A 22,557-nucleotide genomic window follows, 5' to 3' on the forward strand; every position below is an offset into this window, starting at 1 on the left:
GAGCTGTTCATTGGCAAGAATCTGGTGAAACGTTGTGATTTTCTGAGTTTATTTCTTCATCTAATTTTAGGGAAACACACCATAATATGAATACATGCTTAGTTTAAAAAAATATACACAGCCAACTGGTGTTCTGGAGTTTAAACAACACAAAATGAACCACTGTCTGTTATGAATGTTTGCATTAATAATTAAAAATCGACAGTGTTTGACAATCAATACAGTATCATACAGGACAACAGTGTGATACTAAAGTGTACCTATATTTACTTGCAACCCTAATATTTCTTTAGAATATTTAATGGCAGCATGACAACATGATGGTCCCCACAGAGACCTGATCTCAATATCATGGCTTCTGTGATCACATGATGAGACAGAAGACACCGACACAAACTAAATCCTCAGATGACTTGTGGTTCTCCAAGATGTTGAAACAACCAGTCAAATATGTGAAAACTGTGGTCAGTGTACAGAGGAGGATTTATGCTGTTTTAAAGTTAAAATGTTGTCACATGTAACATTGAATTGATTTTTCTGTTCACTGCAGTTTGTAACTTAACTGACGAATACATCATTTGTAAAAGCATCCTCATTTCACTTTTAGTGCCTAAAACCTTTGCTCAGCACTGTATGTGCACCTGTCAAACAGTGAAATTCTTTAGTTTTCTTCACATTAAAAAAGCACAAAGGAAAAAACACTCTGTGTTATAGAACATATATATGTTGGTGTGTACTGCGGTATCCTTGTATTCGATTTGAAAGCGGCGATGGCGGCGAGTGTGGAAAGGAAACATCTGGAATGTCCCTGAACTTAAGGAAATTATGAAGTGAGGGAGGCACGGGGAGCTGATGGACTAAGTTGGTCGTCATCAGTAGATCTGGTCCCAACACTGATCTAATCTGCAGTCTGCACATGTGGTAAAGGAAAGGAATGGAGCCTAGAAGGAGAAAAACAAAAAGACAAGGGGGGGAAATGTTATTGTTTAAAGTGTTATGGAGATTAGTTATAGCAATGCAAGCTGCCATTTTATTTTGTTGCTGTACCAAAATGTGGACGTGGTTCCCAAGTCTTTTCTGCCTGTCTTCGATCCAGAATATGTTTTAAAGGCGCAGACAGAGTCGACCAGTTGACAAACTCTAACAGGTAATTCAGCACCTCTGTGTCTGCCTGTTCCAACCTACAACGTATGGAGGACATAGAAAAACTGATCAAGCCTGCAAATAACTGACCAAAGAAGTATAAGAAAGTGAAAACAGAGAATCTGCAGTAAATTGGCATCTTACATATGAGCTTGAACCAGTAAAGAAGGCTCCATTCCTGCCTCCATAAGCAGAGGAAGCCAGCAGGCAGCAAAATGTACTTGGTTTAGTGCCACACAGAGCAGATCTCTTAGTTCTTGAAGCTTTAACACAGTTTTCCCCTGATGATGAGGTACAGAGCAGTCCCTGGTCAAAGATTCCGGTCGGGGAATCCATCTGTGCTTAAGTATTAGTTGCAACAGGTCTGTTTTATCAGTAGACAATGCATAAATCCAGTCCTCCTCACTCAAAGTTGCTCCTGCAGCTATCAGCAACCTCACAGATTCACTGAAAGAGATTTGAATCAAATTCAGGGAAAATCTATCAACTTTCATTTTGTGCTTGTTTTTAGAGTGTAGGAGGAGGTTAAATCTGCTTTCTTACAAACCTGTATGGTTTGATGGACGTATGACATAAGGCCACAGAAAGTGGTGATCTCAGACCGAGGATGTTTGTACAGTCCTGGGCATCTGGACTATAACCTTCCCTTAACAGCAGCTCAACACTCTTGCTCTGATGGCCGTGGACGGCCACGTACAGCGGACTCACCATGTCATTGCTGCGATTACACGCACGATCAGTTACAGCTGTCAGCCTCCTGAGGATACTGGATTGACAGAGATACGTATTTTAAAGTAAAATTGGGTTAATGGGTACAAATAAATAGTTTGACCCCAAAAATAGTACAATGAATTAAAGTCAAGTCAGTACCCGATGTGGCCAAACTCAGCAGCAGCATGAATAGGAAACTGGGGCCACTCGGTACTGCAGGCTATATTAGGATCTGCTCCATGGTCCAACAGGAAATCCACACATGCCTGGTGGCCCTCCTGAGAGGCTATCAGCAGCGGTGTGGCCAAATCCGCTGCCTGGGTGTTTACATTGGCTCCTAACATGAAAATCAAATCAAACACGTCATTTAATTTTCACTTGATTACTGGTTTTACTGGAAACACTTAAAGCTATGAATAAATATGCAAATACAGCAATCAGACAGTGAAACAGCAAAGCTATGTACCAGCTTTAACAAGGATTTCCAGGCATTCCTGCTGTCCATACTGTGCAGCCACAAAGAGAGGAGAAATCCTGTGGTCATCTACGGCCTCCAGGTTGCAAACATTAACAAGTATACGCACAATTTCGCTGTGACCCTTAAGGAATAAAAGAGTTTGTTGATTACAAGTTCAGTTACATCTCACAGAGGTGTGTGTGTGTTTGTATGTTTCATTATTACCTTATAAACAGCTTGATGTAGACAAGTCCAGCAGGATGCGGTGTGTGTTCTGTTGACCTCTGCCTCTTTTCTAACCAGCAGTTCTACAACCTCCTTGTGTCCGCCATCTACAGCTGTTTGAAAACAATTAACAGCTGATTAATACCACACACAGAATAAATCAAATGAAATGCATTATCAAAAAAAGAGGAAATTCATTTGGTAGGAGGTGCATATAAAGGTGACAGGAACATAATTGAACTGTAACCTATAGCTTTCCATACCCTGAACTTACAGAGTAAATGTTCTGGTTTGCTTTTCCACTGAATTTTCCCTCTTCTCTTGTGTTTAGTTGCCGTTTACACCCATGCATATGTGTTTTCACACAGTGCTTGTTACGCTTAACTCTTACCTTTAACTTGTCACGAGTGACAGTTCCTCAAGCATCTACTCCCTCCTCCTGCAAGTTTCTAGTACTTCGTTTAATACTACCTCCTTAAGGGACCTGAAATTTAGCTCCAACCCAACATTACTGAACTTTACTGCCTTGGCTCAGGTTTGGATTCGTTTCCATTGCCTTCTTTGGAGACAAGTTCTGGAAGCTACATTTCAGCTCTTGTCAGGAGGTAGTGCTTTCTTTAGTGGGTGCTTGTGAGGCTGTAACTTGTGAATGGTTAGAGATTATGTCTGCAATGAGTAGGATACTTCTAAAATACTCTTTCTGTGCCAAAACAACATGCACCCACAACAGGTTTTTCAGGTTGCTGACTGCATTTACCTCCACATTGAAACATAACTGATCTGTGCTGACAACAAGCCAGCCACAGAAAACAAGTGAAGAGGAATTTCCAGTCCTGCTCCATGCACTGTTTATAGCAAACAAGCAAATTTGGAGTTATGGTTGTATCACAGAACTAGCAGAGTTGGGGAACAAGCTAATCAAACGTCTTTGTCTGTCCAGAGAAAGAAGTCTCACAGTCAAAACAAGAGCGAAGAAGAAAGATTGAGTGGAAAAACAAACCTGAACTTATCCTATTAGCTGGAAACCTACAAATAACAGTACAGATCAAGTGTTCTACCTGCATACAGAGGACAGGACAAGTCATTAGTTAGCTGGTTGATGTTGGCATGTGATTTCAGGAGGAGCTGGACCACGGCCAGGTGCCCGCGCTGTGCTGCCAGGTAACATGCAGATTCCCCCTCATGTGTTAAAGAATTCACAAAGGCGTGACAGCCTCGTGCTGCTTACGGCCAGAAAAGGAAAAGGAAAAACAATAGTTTCATTAGTTCATTAGTTTACTGGCAGTAATTATTTTATTTATTAATTGATTTTCTATCATTTGAAATCAAACACATTTGAGTTTTTTGTTGCTAGTGAAATAAAACAAATAAGTTTAATTCATCACAATATGCTGTGGAAGGGTTGGATGGATATTTCCACATTTGTTCTTATTGAATAGTAAAAATGAGTTAGACAATAATCATTATTACAGCACAATTTGAAAAGCTCACGTTGGACGGCTGCAGTCAGCAATCCTGTAAACTCAATGAGACATATGTGTGGTTTGTCATCAGATACACAACAAAGAGGACAAAAGATCAGTACAAAAGTACAGTCTTCATTTGTATGAGACTCTTTTCTTGTCCTACCGCCGACAGCAGACAGGATGTCCTGCACACACTCTTTGCTTCCAGCGGCTGCAGCCTCATGCAGCGCGTTCCAGCCGCGGTTGTCCCGACAGTCCACACTGCAGCCCCGCTTTAGGAGCCTCCTCACCCGCTTCCTGCAGCCCGACCGAGCTGCAGCAGCTACACCGGAGACCGTGTCTCCGTAGCATTCGGTGAAGTCCATGCTGGGAAGAGAGAGGGTCTGCAAATGACAAGCTACATATCAAAACACAGCTTCAGCTAACGTTCCCAAATCACAATGGAGCATGCTAATGACAATTTGAAATGCCGAGAAGATGTAATTTACCTTTACGTAGCAATTCAGATGGTTTTAATGAACTACGAGACAACAGGTTAATTGTTTAAATTAAAGATAAAGTCTTTGTTTTTAGCCAGAGCTAAAGCTTGCGCTGATGGGTCCCTTTTAAATGACGTCACACCACAACAAACCGTCATCTGCTGCGACATGGCAGCGCTGGACTTAGCATTAGCATTAGCGTTAGCGTTAGCTAAAACGAGTTAGAAACCCAGCTTTTTGTACCGCGAGTTAAAATAAGTTATAGTTTTTTAATATGTAGAAGTAACGAGAAGAAGAAAATTCTCACAACCCAATTTACGGTTTCATCAAAAGCAATTTTAAGGTAAATGTTACCGCTAAATGTTAACAGTATAGCTCGATGTTAGCAAGTTTTACTGTTGACTGTTACTGAAACATATTTTACTGTACATTTGTTCTATGTATGTATTCGTCATTTCTAATTTAAAGTTTACTCATTAGAATCTCACATTATACCCTATCAGTGCCTTTTCTCATATGCTGTAACGCTCTTTACATGGGAGTTCTCTCTTTGCCTCTGTGGTTGTTCTTATTTACTTTGGGAAGTTGTTGTTTAAAACCTCGTGTTCTGTCTTATCCAGTAGGTTATAGTCACTGTGGCTTCAGCAGCACCATGGTGGACATTGCTGTGAAAAGTGGAGCTGCTTGGGTCTGTCGGGCTCAGGACCATCACTTGGCTGATGTCCTGCTTTCTGTTCACATCAGTAGTGAAGACACTGGAGAAGAGGAGCTTAGTCAGTTAGAGGGAGACAAGAGAAATACGTAAGAAGCTTTTAACTTTCCATATGTGAAAGCAGATAACTGTGCAAAATGACAATTTATGAGTGCAAACATAGTAAAAAAAAGTTCTTCACAGTGGCAGCCCAGTGCTGTTGGAGCAGACGCAGGAAGGATGCCCTTGTGTCCTGACAGTCCACTGCAGCCCCAGCTCTCCCACTACCATCAGCCGCTTGCTGGTCATCAGCGAGGCTCGAACCATAGAGGTGTACGACCAGCTGGGAGAATACTGTGGGACAGTACGGGGTCAGAAGGATGACAGCATTCAGCCACACAGGTATATCATCACTAATGTTCAATAGCATGAATAAAATTACACCAACAGCATAGTGTAGATATAAAAAACATCTGGAAACGTCTTGACTTATGTCCCATTATTCAGCACAGTCATATGTTAAATCCAAACAAGGAATTGTGCGAAAGCAGAAGATAGCAGTTTGAATTATCTGGTCTGACTCTGGTAAATATCTGATGGGATGCTGAAGCAGTGTCTTGTTTACAGTGAGGACAGAGGGCCTTTTTACAGGAAACAGCTGATCCTGGAACACCCATCCTCAGCCTGTGATGTGAAGGTAAGCTACACCCAGTGTCAGAGGGATATCAGTGTAGTGTTTAAGCTTTAGAGGTCTTTTAATTATTATCCTTACTTATGTTTTAATTAGCAGTTTAAAGAAAAGAAGATTCTCTTAATACTGCTCATTTTAGGTTGTGACATGTGTACAAGTATATATCATTAATCTTATTTCCTGTGAAACTAACCCCTTTCACATCTTTAAATTGTTGAGACATTGTTCATTGACAGACTTGATGTAAGTTAAGATGATGTTATTTCATCCAGTTATAATTATGTTTGCATTTGACTGTGTGGCTTTAGTTTAATCATCTGCTTCTGTCTCTCAGCTGCTCTCTCTAGCTGGTAGAAGCAGTGTTTTGGTTTCTCGAGTCATTGTGGGTCTTCAGTCGCAGCAGCCCTGCCCAGTCAGTGGTCCCAGCATTAACATGCAGCAGGTGCAGTGTCTAGTTGAGGAGATGGGGACAAGCCTCTCACCAGGAGCCCAAAACCTCATGGAAATGGTCCAGTTCCAGCAGAAGGTGGGTTTAAAGGTGAAGCAAGTTGTAGCATTGACTCTGCAAATGATCAATGCGGTTTACAGCAACAATAACAGAAATTAAAGGTCTACACTGAACCAGCTCCGTAAAAACATCTTCACTGATGATTGATTTCAAGTAATTTAAGCTAATTGTCAACTTGTGATACTTAATGTTTTCCTGCCTTCCTGTCCTTCTTTGTAATAAAATAAATGAATAGGTCATGTCATTTGGTATATCCTGGAAAGCAACAGAAATGTTTAAGAACACACTCCATATAAATTTCATATGTGTGTATGTGTTTCTCCTCAGAACCAGACCAGCTCTCTAGGTGGTTTCCTTCCATTCATGATGAGCAGTGGAGCTTTTTCAGCTCTGGCTCGAGAGGGCAACATCTCTTCACCAGCAGCCAGAAACCAGCCCCAGCCTGCAGAATCCAGGGTAACAACATAATCTGCGCTCTTCCTTATTCCTTTTCCTCTGAGATCAGTTATGGCCTCTAATCGCCTAATGTAATATATCACACAGTTTCAGAGACTCTTGTTTTTGTGTTTAGTCTCCGGTCGACTCCTTCAGGCCAACAGACCAAGTTCCACCATCTCAGAACGGAGCAATGTCAGCTGACTCCAGCTCCTCCTCCCCAGACCAGCCCGAGTCTGACGTTAGCAGTAAGAACACAGGTGAGGACCTTTTTCTTAGTAAAACAAATGTGAACAGTAAAGACGACAGGAGTATAAATGACTTCCTAAATTTCATTCTTCCATCTCTAGTGAGCAGCGAGAGCAGAGGCCTGCTGAGCCACACCCAGCTGGCAGAGATGATGTCACACTTCCTGAAAGGACAGCAAAACGGCCCCGCGTTAACCTCTGGCCCTGAGCTTCTGCCCATCCTCCAGAGTGTTTGCGGTCAAGTGACACAGCTGAGATTGGATGATGTTGCAGAGAAGGAGAAGATAATGAGAAATGGCACATGGTGAGTGGAGTTCAGTGACGTCCGTCCTGTTGGGCTCCTAATGAATGGGTGTTGTTATTTCAGTTGCGGCTGCTGCTCTGAGAAGTTGTCACCTGAATGTAGTCGGTTGCTCTGTGTTATTGAAATTAATGTGTTATCGGATTAAGTGGCTCCATCTTGTGTCAGAAATACATCACTGCTTTATTCCTGCAGACAGTTCAACAAGTCAATGGAACATGAAAAATAAAAGGATTCAAAGTCATAAATAATAGGACATTGGTATTGTTATGTTGTTTTACTACTAGTGTACTAAAATGACTACTAACTAATGCTTAGAGGAGATAGCATTATCATTTATAACATTCTCATTAACTTTGAAGCTCTAGCACTTGCTGTTCAATCAATTAAATCACATTTTACATTGATATTTTACTACTACTTAGAGACTTTTTGATCATCCTGTTTCAGTTTTTGCAGCCACATATTTTTCACACTGTTGAGGGGCAGAGAGGATGAAACAGAGTTTATTTAATGGGAGGATAGATTGGGTCATGGTGAAATATTAGCTGATCTGGCAACACATATCCTCATGGTGTCTGTGAGGGTGAAATTCTATGTTGTTAATCAGATGTCATGGAAATTGCTGAAGCTGTCATCTCCATTTTCTCCTGTCATTCTCGAGGAGGCTCATACAGAGACAGTAGATTATTATTCAGCCCTGCTGTATGTGAGAATCACTGTTGACAAACTTCACCAGACCTAATTTATTATATATCCTGACACTGAAGAAAAGGCAAAGTTAATATTATAGCTGAGATTAGATTCTGTCCACTGTTGAACAATGTCCTCAAAGTGCACTTTGGCAAATGAGGCCCTTTGTTAGAGCAGAGCATGTGGGCTGAGAGAGAACGTCAGCTGAGTGTGAGTCCACATCGAGGAGAGGACAGCAGCTCAGCGGTACGTCTTCACCACAGCACAGCACAGCACAGCACAGCACAGCAGCTTATTTAGCACAGGCTGGAGTATTTAAGGGTAATCCTCTAAATTAGATTCTGGAAAAAAGGGAAAAGTATGTGACTGGCTTCACATAATTCAAACATAATAATATATTTTTAAAGGTTGTGTAACATGGTTGGCTGCTTGTTTTAAAGATTGTAACTGTTAGTACTAGTTCAGAGTTGTTACTACACATGTTTTATGTTAAACATTGTGCTATTCAACACTTGATTCTTGTGCACTGACTGTCCTGGCATTTTGTACCTCACCTAAACTGTCACACAGTTTGCTGAGCAGACAGGCAACAAGGATCAGAGATGGACATTGGTAGAGAGAAATGGCAGCAGTCACGACTTTAGAGTTATTGAAGCTGCCAGAACAGTGGGGTTGGTTTGGGAAAGAACCGCTGGTGGTTTGGAGACTATTACAGATCCCTAAGGGCGAAAAGTAATGCTGCTGGAATCTGCTTACAAACCCCAAATGCAAAGACATGACTGGAAATTTTTAAGGAAGTGGAAAAAAAGAGGAGGAGGAGGAGATGTTTTGTAATATTCATGCCAGGTGGTTAGGATGAATCAAACCTACAGTGAGCTGCTGACAGTTTCATCTAGCTGAGTAAGACGGACACAGCAGGATTTTAAGGTCAGGGGAGAGGATGGTCTACATTCACTATGTGGCTGGAAACTGTTTTTCCTTTGGTCTATGATGGGCCTTTCTGTTCATGAATCTGTCACAGCTCTGTCTCGTTCTCAATAAGTTTTTTTTACTCATTATATAATAATGCCAAGTATAAAGTTACTGCATAGCACTGTGTCCATAAATAGTAAACGGTTGAGGGCTTACTATTTAGGGAACAGTTAATGACTGAACAGGGGAGTTGTTTTTGGACTTAACTGAGGTCTTAAAATAACTTCTAATTGTGATAACCAATCCCTTGTCTTCACCAAATGTTAATGTAATGTTCCTCCACTCCTCAGGGAGTTGGACTCAGCTATGGAGCGCCGTCTTGAGGAAATGGAGAGGAGGCTGAAGGAGCACGTAGACCGTCGCCTGGATGCTCTGGAGCAGAAGCTGGAAAAAGCCCTGCTGAGCGCCCTCCCACTGGTTGCTCTTAACCAGGGAGCTTTGAGCAGCTCAGCACTTGGAGCAGGATCCACTGGACCGTTGGAGCAAACCGCCCAAACACCAGCCATGCACTAAGTTCAGAGCCACCAAAACACTAATGTAACATGTAACCTGGAGGCCTTACTGACCCTCAGCATCGTTAACCAGGATGTTGAAGAACCAGGACAGGATGCAGGCACTAACAGAGATACTGCAAAGAGAAATATGGAAACGGTTAACACAATGATTTTAGTAATGTGCTAAAATATAAATCTGTGTTAAACCAGAACGTCTCAGTAGATGGAAACGCTCCACCACAGAGTTCTCCTAGTAACCAGCCTCCTTAACGGTTTTTGTTAATCATTTAACTCTGGTTAGAAAAAACATAACAACACAGTTTGACTTGGATTTACAGCAGGACTGTTTCATCAGCTTGTGAACATGATGGAATAGTTAGAACCACATAAACCAATAATGTGTAATTACAGTAATCACATACCCGGGTCACTAAAAACCCGCCCTGTGGCTGCACTGGGGAGTGTGGCAACATAAAAAGTGCCCAGAAACAGGAGGAAACATAAAGAAAAGCTTTAAATCCAGAAAACAGTTAATCCCAGTATACTGTCTACTGTAACTGCACTCATCTGTGCTTTGGGAAGTGGTTGGTTTGACTCGAATGAATGAATGAATACATGTAATCCTGTTAAAGGAGTGTGTGTAGAAGGTGTAATTTTAAAATGGCACTGTAATGTATTTTAAAACATACATGTCTGTAACATACGGCTTTTTGCCACTGTGAACCTGTTAAAATAACTGTTTCGACATGTAACGTGGATGGCTTTGATAACTGTACTGACCTAAGTATTAAATTAAAAAATATATTTATACAGATGAATATGCTTTTTTTTTTATTTATATATATATATATATATATATATATATATATATATATATATATATATATATATATATATATATATATATATATATACATTTATTCTACAACTACTGATAGAAGTTGGATGTGCAACGAAAATGACACAGAATAAAGGAAAGCAAAGTAGCAACAGAACAGCACAAGCAGAACCTTTTGGCGGTCTGTTTGGTATCTTTGGGCTCCACTGCTGCATTTCCTAACCAAAACATGTGAGTCATAAAATACTTGGAGTTGACAGTGCTGATTTATGGATTTGTATTGTGTGAAGGATGGTGGCAGTTGGAGGAAAATGTTGTTCATGAGTTTCCGGAAAGGTCAAATCAACTTAGCTGATGGTTCCCGCTTGGACTTCCAGTAACGCTGAATCATAAGTGGGTCAGAAATTCACCATGAAGGTTGCTGAAGCTCATAAGTGGAGAACCACTGCTGTTGCTCCGGCACAGAGGTCATGAGAAGTGGATCCTGCAGCGTGGAAGGCCTAGATCCCAGAATATAAAAAGAAACAGAGGGTGCACAATCCAAGTGAGTCAGAAGTGAAATGGGTCAGAGATTGCATAAGGAGGACACCAAATTCTAAAATGATGTGCAGATGTTTTGTCAGACGTGGAGACCAGACACTGAGTCAGCAGTGGAGAGTTCTGGGCGGCATAAGCGTTTTTCATTTCAGTCAGATAACACCATTCCTCAACGTGGCCAAGAAGAAAAGTAGCTGCAAGATGTCGTCTCAAAAACCTGAGCAAAGATGATCTGTGTTCTAAAACTAGACATGTTGGTTTGACTGTTTGCAATAATAAATGATAACGGATAATCATGTGCATTATTAAAACAATATTCCACCTAATTATTGTGAAAACATAAAAAAGTTTAAATTATTTAAGGTAAATTCAATCTTAACTTGTTTCTTTATAGTAACTTTATCAAATCATATTATCAGGAACATGTGGTTTTCATTGATAATTACAGTTAATTATTATTTGTATAGTTGCTTCTTTTCTCAAGAGTTTTTCACAGTAATTGGGTGAAATATTGTCTTGATTGAAAAAACTTCCAGCAGATAACAATAAAAAGTGAAAATGTGTTCCACGCGTCACTGCTTTATTTTAGAGGTTCTGTATTTTCAAGATGATTTACTGAAAATGTTTCTCACAGTTTCCTAAAATGATCTGGTGTACATTTGTTAATTACTAGGAAAGCTTCCATGAAGGCACACACAGTGGCTATATTTTAGATCTAGCTAGTGATTTAACTAACTTAACTTTTTTTTGGACAAAGTGGGAAATTACGTAGGAGACAAGTGAAAAATAGTTCATAAACAGACATAAATATCCATCTGAAATTCCTACGTCTGAGAATAATTAACTTTTGATCAGAATGAAATGTTCCACATTGAGTCATTACATTTGTGGCAGTTAGTAGAAATTCATTTGATGATGTGTGTCTCATTTATTGGAAAATCCTCATAACAGTGATCAAAAATATGAGAGGAAAACAGAAGACCTGGCGTGGAAAGCTTCATTCAAAGTGTATAAATACTCCTGGGCCATTATGCTGTGATTAGCAGGCTGTAATTTACTAGGTTATCATACATTTTGAATACGTTGCCATGGTTATTTTGTTAGCGTGTTGACCCAGTTTCAGCATGTGATGCACTCTGAAAGCATCTGAGGCGAATGCTGCCACATATGTTTCTGTTTTATGTTGGAGACGCTCAAATCTCACCAGTCAGTAAAGTATCGGAAACCATCGGCTGCTATGAACCAGCACTGGGCACAAGTCATGACCTCCCTGTGTTAACTGTGTCAGCTGTTACATAACACATTACACCCGACCTTCACACACACACACACACACTGGGGCCAACACATTGTGTCATAATGTGTTGAACTCAGTTCTCCATTGTAAGTTGCAGAGGGAGAACACACAGAGCACAGATTTAGATGTTTGAGAGATGATCTTATTTAAACTTGTTTGAAGATAGATAGATAATAGATGGATTTGGGGTTTTCCCACTCACTTAAATATTCTTAACATGAAGTAGCAAAACAAATATTACGTTAGCTATTGATTGACAGATTCTTCTAAAGAGTAGGAAGCCAAACACTGATTGTCAAGACAGCAGTTCACAGGGAGGAAGTGGGTTAAGGAACACCAGTCATCAGAAGCTTAGTGGATCTAAGAAGGCTCCTTGAGGTACGCCTACCTGCAGTCATATAAACGAATATCTGGTGAGCTTGCTGTTAGTTCCTTTTGATTGATTGATCTTTTATACAGTCAATAAGAACAACATTTTTAAAAATAATTTTATTCATTCTTTTAAAAAATTGTCAAACAACACATAAAAATACTATTAAAAATATTCCATCAAGAACAGACATAACAAAACCTGCAGTAACCGCTTTCAGCGACAGAAGGTGTTAGTAGAATAAAAAAGGTTCTGATGGTGGAAAGTAAATCGAGATTAGAAGAAACCTTCACTCTTATATGAGAAGTACATTTAAAGAGCTGGTGTTTCAGTTCCCCGGTAATGAAGCTGGACCTGAAGGTGTCTGAGAATAATAGCATGGAAAAGCAGTAGTAGTACTAATAGTTAGAAGTTCTTAACCGCAGTAGGTGTGGCTCCAGACACACTCGTCCCTATTGGTGCCCTGGTTTTTCAAAGTGTTCATGATTGGTTGAAAAATACTGAGAGCCAGCTTGGGATTGGTTGTCTGGCTGTTCAGTCAGCTGTGAGGTCAAGGCTCAACCTCTTCGGGGACGATAGTGAGGATGACGTCCTCGTTGCCTCGTCTCACCACTGTTCGCAGTGTCTCATCACGTTTTATGGCGTCGCTGACGTCGCTGGCCGAGGTGACTCGCTCACCGTTGATGCTGATGATGATGTCGGTCTCCTTCAGCCCAGCTCTGGTAGAGAGTGAGTGGTTAATTAATATCACATACAAAGAGCTGGAAGGTTCAGTATGATCTGTCTGTGCAGTTAGTTACCACTACGTGTTTAATAATTTAAAACTTTAATAATGTGCCTTATTATAAGTTAACGTGTCATCAAAATCATTTTAAATTCTTTTTTGTTATTGTATCATCAACTGCTTGACTGAATAAAACCACAACAGCCAATCATGGGATCTGTTCATCTTTGTGTAACTTGATGCATGTCTGACTCATCTCTCAACATTTACTATGTTGAAATAAGAAATTTAGAAGCTGGTGCAGAGCTACATGTTGTTTGAGGTTTCATCAGCTGTGATTTCTTTTTGTTCTTTATATGTTGAAACTTGAAAATCTGAAGCTATGACTGAAGTGGTCTGTTGTCCTGCCAGAGGGAGGAGGACAGACTGGGTGGGAAACATTCTTGATTCTTTCTTCACTGCCAACTTTCAGAAGAAAAACAGCTTTAACACGAGAATTTTTTCACATCCTGCCGTCTTTGCACACAGAAAGCTCAGATTTAATAAATATCCTTATGAAATATCCTCTTCCTGAGTCCTCCCTGTATTCCAGATAAAACACCAGACAACAACAACACTAACCTGCTGTTTTCTCAGGTGGAACATGGTGGTTGGCTTTCAACACGCTTTTCATGTGTACGAGCATCCTGAATATTTAAAGTTCTACTGCTGAATGTGGACTTTACTTTGCCATCTGTAATGTGATTTGAGTGAACACAAATAATGTTGGAATAACAGATGAAAGAGACACTCACGCCTCTGCTGGAGTCTGCCTGATGACCTCGAGGACGAACGCCCCAGAGGTGACATCTGGGAAGTCTGACAGCTTCTCCTTCAGCTCCTTAGTCAGGCTGGAGTAAGAAAAGAAGAGAAACACAGCCAAAGCCGTGAGCTCTTGTACTGTCTGCACTGGGACTCGTTGTGAAACACTGACGGTAACTAACTGACCACCTACTAGACATTTACTCCAGATGGGAGGTTTTGACACCTGAGATTTGAGAGTTGGAGGCTACAACACATTATATTACTCAACTGTGTTGTTGGTCACCTCCAGGAGAAACACATCAATGATAGTTTTCTACATTATCATTAAACCACTTCTATTTGCATAGTGCAGCAACATAAACTGAAGTAAACGACTCCCTGGAGGGAAGGTAGAGTCTAGTGCCTGCTGTGAAGTCATTATTCGTGTAACATACAGTGTAGGCAGTTAATGGGATGAAAATCCACTGGCATGGTTAAAGTTTACGAGCTTTTCCAAAAGCTTGTTTTGATGTTTTGGGGCGTTTTCTCTTCTGACCCACATCGGAGCGTCAGCCTTGGGTTTATGTACATTTCTATTCAAACTGGTCATTTGGCATCGAGCATCCAAGGCTGAGCTCACTTCAATCCGATCACCGCCCTTGTTATGTATGAAAATCAGGATAGTGAAACGGGGGTTTTCAGGGAACAATCAGCCTCGTAACAAAGACTGATCCAGAATGAAACTGGTGCTGCAGAGTTTAAACAACGTACTAACTTCATACACAGTTTGGTGAATGTGTAACGTTAATGTCTGAAGCACGATGTGATCAGAATCTACAACTTACCTTGGAGTGAGACTCATCATTTTAACACCAATGTACTTCTTCTTCTGATGTGTTTTACCTGCGGAACGAAACGTGTGATTAGATGTAGAATGATCCTCATCTTCTACAGCAGACGACAGGAAAACATCTTCTGTATTAAATAACGGCAGCTTTGCATTGAAAAGAACTAATTTTTGCCATTTTGAACTTAATTTAATGTCTAAATAAAAGTCTGCACAAGATAACGTTTCACTGATCTATTATTAGAACTACATAGGCCACATTTTTACAGGTACTGAATATTCTGAAACTAAACTCGATGTAACAGTGGAGACAAATCAAAAACCACACAAGCTTTTCATATATTTTTGGCTCAGCAGAGGGAATTAGTCTTTTACTAGATGCTGGAACAGGCTCGTTCAACTGCTAACACTTTGTTTTTATTTCTGTGTGATGCCAAATATTTGGGCCCTGTGCTTTATGGGTTATGTACAAAAACTTTAGATGAAGGATTAAAGACAGAAATACAACAAACCTCCAGGTTCCACAACAACACATTGAAGTGTTGGGTTAAAACAAAAAATCCAACTTAAATGCTATCGAGGACATTTGCTGCACCCTCCTCCCTCCTCGATCTCTCTGCTTCTGTGTCTGTGGTAAAATGGAACTGATGCAAACCTTTGATCTGTCTGTCGTGTGACTCTGCCAGGAACTGTCTGATCTTGTCTGAGGGGATGGCGAAGGAGATTCCTGCAGTGACCTTCAGAGTGTTGATGCCAATCACCTCCCCATCCTGCAGAAAACACACACACACATATTAGATTGTCATCGTTTCTTAAACTTCCCACAGCAGAAGTCAGATTTCTTCGTTTGAGAACACGGCTCGCTGAAATCAAACGTGTAATCAGATTCAGCTGCTGGAGGCGACGATGTGCCAAAGATTACCTAAACTTTTTATTTAGTCGTTCTAATAAGGACTTTTTGGACCTTAGTGTTTGATTATCTGCAGTATGTCTCTGTTTGGCAACATATGGATGTGGCCCCAGTGTTTCTGTTTCACAGATGGTGAAGTGATGTGATAATAAATGTATTTGAATCTGGGGTGAAAAAAAAACACACACAAAAACAGACTCCTTCACTTACCAGATTGACTAGTGGTCCTCCTGAGTTGCCGTACTGCAATAAAACAGCAAACGAAGAACGTGAAAGCAAAGGCAAATCTAATTTTAGACAAATAACTATAAACAACAAAGAATATTTGGAATGAAATAAGGATTAATGGGATGCAGTTATAATGAGGAATCGTGTAATACAGTCAGTGTTTGGATGACCTCTGTGTGACCTTACAATAAGTTGGTGATAAAAACAGAGCTAGTGAGCAGATCAATGCAGAAACGTGGAACCAACATAGAATAACCTCAGATTACTTTAAGCCAAATCAAACACACATGGTTAGGAGCAATTTAAGACTATTTGGGTCATGTCTTGTTCAGTTTTTGCAGAATTTGGAGCCACACAGTCCTTTTGACCTCCGCCTGCTTTTAGTCTCTTCACTCACATTGATGATAGCATCAGTCTGAATGTAGTCCATGTCAGAGTTTCGGAGTCCCAGCTCCTTGCCTCCTCTCTGGGTGGTGCTGACGATGCCGGTGGTGACCGTGTTCTGCAGGGAGAACGGGCTGCCGATGGCCACCACAAACTCGCCGGGCCGCAGGTCTGCAGACCGTCCGAGCAGCAGCACCGGCAGCTTCATCTGCTCCAACAGACACACAGGTGAGAAACATGGTTAGTTGTATATTAGAAGTTAATATAGTGCCTTGTTAAATCACTGCTCCACTGCTGGATAAATATCCAGGAACACACACATTCAACTACACAGAGGTAAACAGCATTTGAATCCCTCAGACAGACGCAGACTTCCTGTGGAGAGCTGAGTCAGTCTGGATGAAGCTTCTATTCATCCACAACCCAAAGTGTAAATCTCTACAGATGATGGTTCATTACAGCCTTTTAGTGTTGTTTCCACGAGGACAGACCAGAACCAGACTGCTGGTCTGTGTTTGTTGGACATCTAAATGTTTCTTTTACAAATTCTTTCAGTTTGTCTAATTAAATTTTTACAAACACTCTCACAAAAAGCTCACTTTAAAGTATAGTACTCATTAAAAGTGTTTCTAAAGTCCTTCCTGTGGATTCAGCTGGGGGATTAAACGTATATGAATGGTATAAAATAATAAATGTTAAAACAAATCTCTGTTTATAGCTGAGAGAGTCCTCCAGATGACGTCATCTGGAATCTATCAGTTAAAATGATCTCATCTGGAGAAGCAGCAGAAACCTCTGATGAGGATGAGCACTGTCTGATCTCCCCCATCATGTAATCTGGAAGTTGTTAAAGCAGGCTGCTGGTGTTCCCTGGTATCCTAAATATAAGGCACTGACCATCATTAACCACAATGTCCCCGGATCACGTCCAGCTGAGGACCTGTATGTTTAACCCCCTTATTTTCTGTCATCCTCTGCACAAACACTTCCTTCAGCACTTTCTGCTCCATCTTTGCCGGCCTGTCTGCATGTAAAATGAAAAACAAGAGTTCACTCACACTGCCAAAGACATTAATAACACCCATGTGTTATTACAGCCTGGGTGTGATATGGGTTTGGGAAGAGGAGTAAAGTAAAGCCTGGGAGGATTTGTTCCTGAACATGTTTATTTGTCAGTTGTTTGTTTGGCTGCAGGCTGCATCACTGATGACCTGCCTTGTAAATATTAGCTTTTCCATCCCTGTCCCTTCAGTTTCCACTACTGTCACATAAAATCCAGTGTGTTTGACAGCTACTGCTCATAAACACATGAGGTTTATGTTTCCACTGAACATGAACCAGCCTATAAAGACTTTTACGAGTAATAACCTGTTAAAAATGACTTGAATAGAGATGTTTTACTCCTCTACCCTTCCTAACGTGATGTCTCTCTCCCTCACTCTCTACATTTTATGAAAACCAGAAACATTATGTTGCAGACTTTTCGTTGCTCTACTATCGCTAAAAACACACTGGACCAAAAATGTTAAAACTTACAATTAAAACAAAGCCTTGTTCTGTTCTATACTCTCTGTGGATATGGATATATGGAGTACAGCTTGGGAAAGTCAAGAAAACTCTTGCACGATGTGTCAAGAGTGAGTTTTTCCACATGAACTGCTGTGGACAGTGTGCACACTCCTGCAGAAGAGATGTGCACGGATCTCCATATGGAAACAACCACACAATCTAACATTTTCATATATTTTTAAGGTTGTATGTTTGGAACAACCCACTTCCAGCTCCTGACTGATGATCTATTACTGGAAACACTGGGATGATGTCCTTCCACAGGAACTTTTCCATCACCACTGGCAAAACTTGCTTTGATGGGGTAAAGCCTGTAAACTCCTTTCTTCCTCTGCAAACGTCACAGTAGTACTCCTGTATACATTAACTCTGAGGTCTGTATGACAAATCCATCAGTTGAAAACCTTTTCATACTCTACGTCCACTCCCCACTATAAACTACTAATTACTGGGTAATTCCACTGTTTGCTATTCTAGAGTCTGCAAGTCATAGCAAACACAGTGTTACAGATGTCAGGTTCCTCACTGGTTTCCAGTCTGTGTCACAGTGGATTCAATTCACTATTATTATATTATTATTACAACTATATCCGACTCTTTCAGTACATCTGATCCTAATCCACTGTATCAGTAACAGTATAGATCAGTGTTTGCACACTGGCCTCATGTGAACTCTGCACTGGCCTGCTGCGTGTCGTCCTACTAACCTACTTCAACCCCAGATTTGATGTGGAACAGTAAGACTGAGACATAAAGCAGTCAGGATCTTAACGCCACAGTCCACTGAGGACGACAAGCATCTGTTTGTGTCACTGTGTGTGTGTGTCTTGTTTGCTAATGACAGACACATGTGTTGCCCATTTCCCCTGTTAAGTAACAAGCCTTAAGAGTCTGACCCACTTTTGGTCAGTGAGGGGGGGAAGAAGAGAAGAGAGGAGGACCGTGGTAGGAAGGGGAACGAGGAGGAATGAACGGCACATGAAATAAAGAGGACAACACAGAGAATCAGATGCAGACACATGTGACAGATGTGATGTGTTTTAAGTCTCAGAGCAGCTGTGGTGTAATGAAGACATTTCCAGACGTCCACTGGAAGTCAAACTGAAAATCTCAGGTATGTCCCACGTATCTGTTCATGGCCAACACCTCAGCCTGAGTGTGAGGATCAGTGTCTGTGTGAAGACAGAGAGAGAGAGAGCGTCCTGTGGTCTGGATGAGTCATAGTTTATGATTAAGTGAAATAAAATGTGGAGCCTGAAACAGAAGCCAGTGTGGATTCTCTGAAACCTTGTTGGACTTAACCCACATATTTATCTGAGAACACTTTCATTCTTACACTACCACCCTACACTAACCTAAAAAACTTTTCAGAAACATTACATTTACACATGTGTACATTAACAAGATGTGGAGAAACAGAGTACGCTCCATGTTGAATGTATTTATGAATTTTAAATCAGACATGACCTGAATCTGCTGACTGATTGAGTCGGAGGCCAGAAAACACAGGACTGCAGCAGTCTACAGTCTGGATAAGTCCAACGTATTTTAAAGAAAGCGGTGTAGGTGATTCATTAAATGAGGCCTCCAGATCAGGAAGCATTTCATTGATCCATAGAGGACTTATATAGTTCATTACAATGTAAAACTGTGTGTTCTGATCCGATCCACATCCCCATACATGCACACAAACTAACTCGCTCCTAAATCCACTTGAAGCTTACACAGACATGAATGGATCCATTCAGCTGTTCTAATCAGAGCTTTTCTCCATCAGTTCAACATAAAGCTGCTCTGTTCGCCCGTACTGAACCACGAACCACTGCCCGTCGAGCCCCACCCACCAGGAAAATGACCACGTTTCCCGCTCTGTGGTTCTAGGATGACAGCCCTTTGTCCACAGTGAGATTACAAAGCCGTGTTCAGTGGTAATTACAGAGATGCCAACACAGCAGCAGAGCTACCAAACACAAAGACCAGCGACATAGAACAAAGCCGTGGTTGTGGTCAGTCTTCAGTCTTCTTCTCTCCCTGTTCTCTTCTTCTCCTCATCTGTGACTTGGTTCTGTCTCTTATTTCTTAAACAAAGTGAAAAAGACGTGTCGGACCTCATCTCGGATAATTAAACCCAGTTACTGCTAATGATGAAATTTAGATTTTGTGTGGCGATGGAGACTTGACTGATTCTTTAATAAAGACTAATAGTGCACAGACTCTGACCGTGTGCTGATAGGGGGCCACCCCACGGTGAGCAGCAATAGGTCACAGAGGACATTATGACATGACAGAGTAGGAGAAGCACAGTTATAAATTCCCTTGGTGAGGACTGACTGACTGACTGGTTCACTATCATGCCTTACTGCTAGTATTACCAAGATCTGTGCCTACAATTACAGGCCAACATTCCTGCTGAGCAAAGGGTCTGCTGCACAAATTCAATGTTTTCATAGAATCGGATTTGTATACTCAGCTACACAACACATGCCGTGTCTTTTCTTTGCTTGTTTCACTCTCTTTCTTTCCTCCCTCCTCACTCACACTCTCTATTTCACCCAAGTAACACAGACGCTTCCGTCGTCTGGTCAACAAGCAGCGTAGATTTACCAACTCTCTGAGGTATAAGGTCCAAACTAACAGCAGAAAATTCCTTCTCCCTGCACCTAATGAATAATAAAGCTCAGATTATCTAAATAAAACATATAAAACTCTACACCTATACCGTCAAACCTCCTGTGATTCATTACATGTTAAGCTGTGAGTGTCTGCAGTGGCAGTAGCGGTATGGATCAGACGCTGCGGTTGACCTTCAGGAGTCCTGTCCTGATAAATCCTCTAATCAGATCAGCTAAAGGTCTCCATGAGCAGCTCGTGGACACGTGTCATGGAAAATAATCACGGTGGACTGACGTTGAATATCGCCGTGAGGTTTGAGAGGATGAGTCAAGATTCAAAACACCTGACAGCGCCTGTCTGCACACGCTCAGAGAATACCTGACTCAGAGCAAGAGTCAGGAAAACACTCAAGATAAAGTCTCATTTCATTTGTCACTGATATTTCTATCTTCAGTCAGTGGATGAAGTTTGGTGAAACCCCAGATGCACCAAACTTCATCCACTAATAGGAACAATGTCCATTATCCCAAGACCATAGGGGAAATCTCTGTAGAGCGACAAGCAACAAAAGAAAGTGAATCATCCCAAATAAAGTTCAGTGAAGCTCCATGTGTCTGTGTGCTGTGCTTTCATAAAGAGATTATTTCATAGTTATAAAATGTCCCGAACAAGTAGCTACTGATCACTTTTATACTTGATCTGTGGTCACCTGTCTTCAAATGATTTCCTCAGGTGTCTCACAAACATAAAAACACAGACATGTCTTGAGGGACGTCTGTCTCATTCTTCTCTAAACTGTATCTCACACACCTGGAGTTTGATGGTTATGAAGGGGAATTTCGTCCCCTTCTCAGATTAGCGGAGGCGTACGACTGTGTGTGGTGATTCTAGTTAACTAGTGGTTTGGATCCTGTGGCTCAGATTAGGTGTTTGTTTTACTGCTCGATTGCAGTGAAGCTATTTTGTGTCCCTGAATTTCCGCAATCAAGATGTTTAGTAGACTGTCTTCATAATTAACAGGCATCGTGGCCACAACCATGTCATTAGAAAATCTAATTAAAAACAGCTTTAAAGCTATTTTCACTGTGGTATCTCTCACTTCACGCAGATGGAAGCAGAACTACAATAAACACAAGGTAGAGACGATCTTTTGTGTCCAGTAACCTGTGTACCACCTGCTGTGAGAGTGTGTGTTCACTGGTGGAAGTCTATAAGTCATTTCTGCAGACGTTTGTGAATTTCACCCCCTGAAGCTCGATTACACCCTGCTGGCCTGTTCAGACGTGCCGAGGAAAACCATGATTGTTTGTGTCTGACTGGCAAACGTGAACTCACAACCTGCAGCGTCTGTGTGTTTGTGGATTTGTTCTCTTCATGCTTCTCATCTCAACATACGACTGCACACAGTAGTTAATAGTTTCCTGTTTTGCTCTGCAGATTGAACTGTGTGCAACTTAAAATGTGTATTTCTTTCTGCATTATTCTCTGCAGAATCACTACTGAACACTAGAATGTTCAAAAATCAAAAATTACAGTTTAAATGTAGATATATTCAGTATATATATTCATTTATTTGTAGCAATCATCGAATTTATCACCGTATTCAATCTGTTTCTAGTTCAAACTCGGCACCAAACTTGCCCCTACAAGCACTGCTCATGTGATTACTAGCTCAGCAGTTTATTATTCATGTGGCTTTCACTGTGTTTAATAAGTTTTAATGTGAATTAATGAACTGTCAATCACAGCTTCAGTCAACAACCAAGGTGATTAAGTTTAAGATAAGTTTTTTAATGTCCTGAACTGCAACAAATCATTTATGATTTAAGTCTCATACACTGGTGTATTTATCTTTGAGTATTGTGTGCGTTCATGTGAATAAGCTGTAATTCATTTAATTTCCTCACAAGTTGTTTTTTTATTTTGTTGTTTAATCGAGTTCA

General features: G+C 40.9%; 3 protein-coding genes across 6 annotated transcripts in view; 1 reads left to right on the forward strand and 2 right to left on the reverse strand.

Annotated features, from left to right (window-relative positions):
• Positions 1–35: 35 nt before the first annotated feature.
• asb3 (ankyrin repeat and SOCS box containing 3) lies at positions 36–4,614 on the reverse strand. Of its 2 annotated transcripts, none has more exons than XM_026351784.1 (10): positions 4,491–4,614; positions 4,028–4,385; positions 3,595–3,756; positions 2,537–2,649; positions 2,321–2,453; positions 2,014–2,191; positions 1,691–1,909; positions 1,288–1,590; positions 1,048–1,181; positions 36–941 (listed from the first exon to the last, which is right to left on the reverse strand). In XM_026351784.1, the coding sequence occupies exons 2-10, from the start codon at positions 4,365–4,367 to the stop codon at positions 709–711; spliced, it is 1,815 nt and encodes a 604-aa protein (XP_026207569.1). In that variant the 5' UTR covers positions 4,368–4,385; positions 4,491–4,614; the 3' UTR covers positions 36–708. The 2 variants fall into 2 exon arrangements, with proteins under 2 accessions (XP_026207569.1, XP_026207570.1); XM_026351785.1 differs by having other exon boundaries at positions 4,166–4,385; positions 4,491–4,613.
• c19h10orf88 (chromosome 19 C10orf88 homolog) lies at positions 3,620–10,316 on the forward strand. Of its 3 annotated transcripts, none has more exons than XM_026351787.1 (9): positions 3,620–3,697; positions 5,102–5,282; positions 5,377–5,574; positions 5,800–5,869; positions 6,198–6,389; positions 6,699–6,827; positions 6,943–7,066; positions 7,157–7,358; positions 9,311–10,316. In XM_026351787.1, exons 2-9 carry the CDS (start codon positions 5,134–5,136, stop codon positions 9,531–9,533), a joined length of 1,287 nt encoding a protein of 428 aa, XP_026207572.1. In that variant the 5' UTR covers positions 3,620–3,697; positions 5,102–5,133; the 3' UTR covers positions 9,534–10,316. The 3 variants fall into 3 exon arrangements, with proteins under 3 accessions (XP_026207572.1, XP_026207571.1, XP_026207573.1); XM_026351786.1 differs by lacking the exon at positions 3,620–3,697 and adding an exon at positions 4,671–4,824; XM_026351788.1 differs by lacking the exon at positions 3,620–3,697 and adding an exon at positions 4,684–4,824 and having other exon boundaries at positions 5,105–5,282.
• A 2,344-nt stretch (positions 10,317–12,660) lies between these two features.
• LOC113156558 (serine protease HTRA1B-like) overlaps positions 12,661–22,557 on the reverse strand; it is an 18,614-nt gene continuing 8,717 nt past the window's right edge. Inside the window, exons 5-10 of the mRNA XM_026351779.2 lie at positions 16,446–16,640; positions 16,031–16,063; positions 15,566–15,680; positions 14,909–14,966; positions 14,075–14,170; positions 12,661–13,275 (exon numbers count right to left, since the gene is read on the reverse strand). Of these exons, the coding sequence (XP_026207564.1) occupies positions 13,107–13,275; positions 14,075–14,170; positions 14,909–14,966; positions 15,566–15,680; positions 16,031–16,063; positions 16,446–16,640 (666 nt within the window). The 3' untranslated portion in view covers positions 12,661–13,106. The remainder of the gene's footprint in view (positions 13,276–14,074; positions 14,171–14,908; positions 14,967–15,565; positions 15,681–16,030; positions 16,064–16,445; positions 16,641–22,557) is intronic.

The sequence above is a fragment of the Anabas testudineus genome, chromosome 19 (genome assembly GCF_900324465.2).
Source record: "Anabas testudineus chromosome 19, fAnaTes1.2, whole genome shotgun sequence".
Classification (NCBI taxonomy): Eukaryota; Metazoa; Chordata; class Actinopteri; order Anabantiformes; family Anabantidae; genus Anabas; species Anabas testudineus.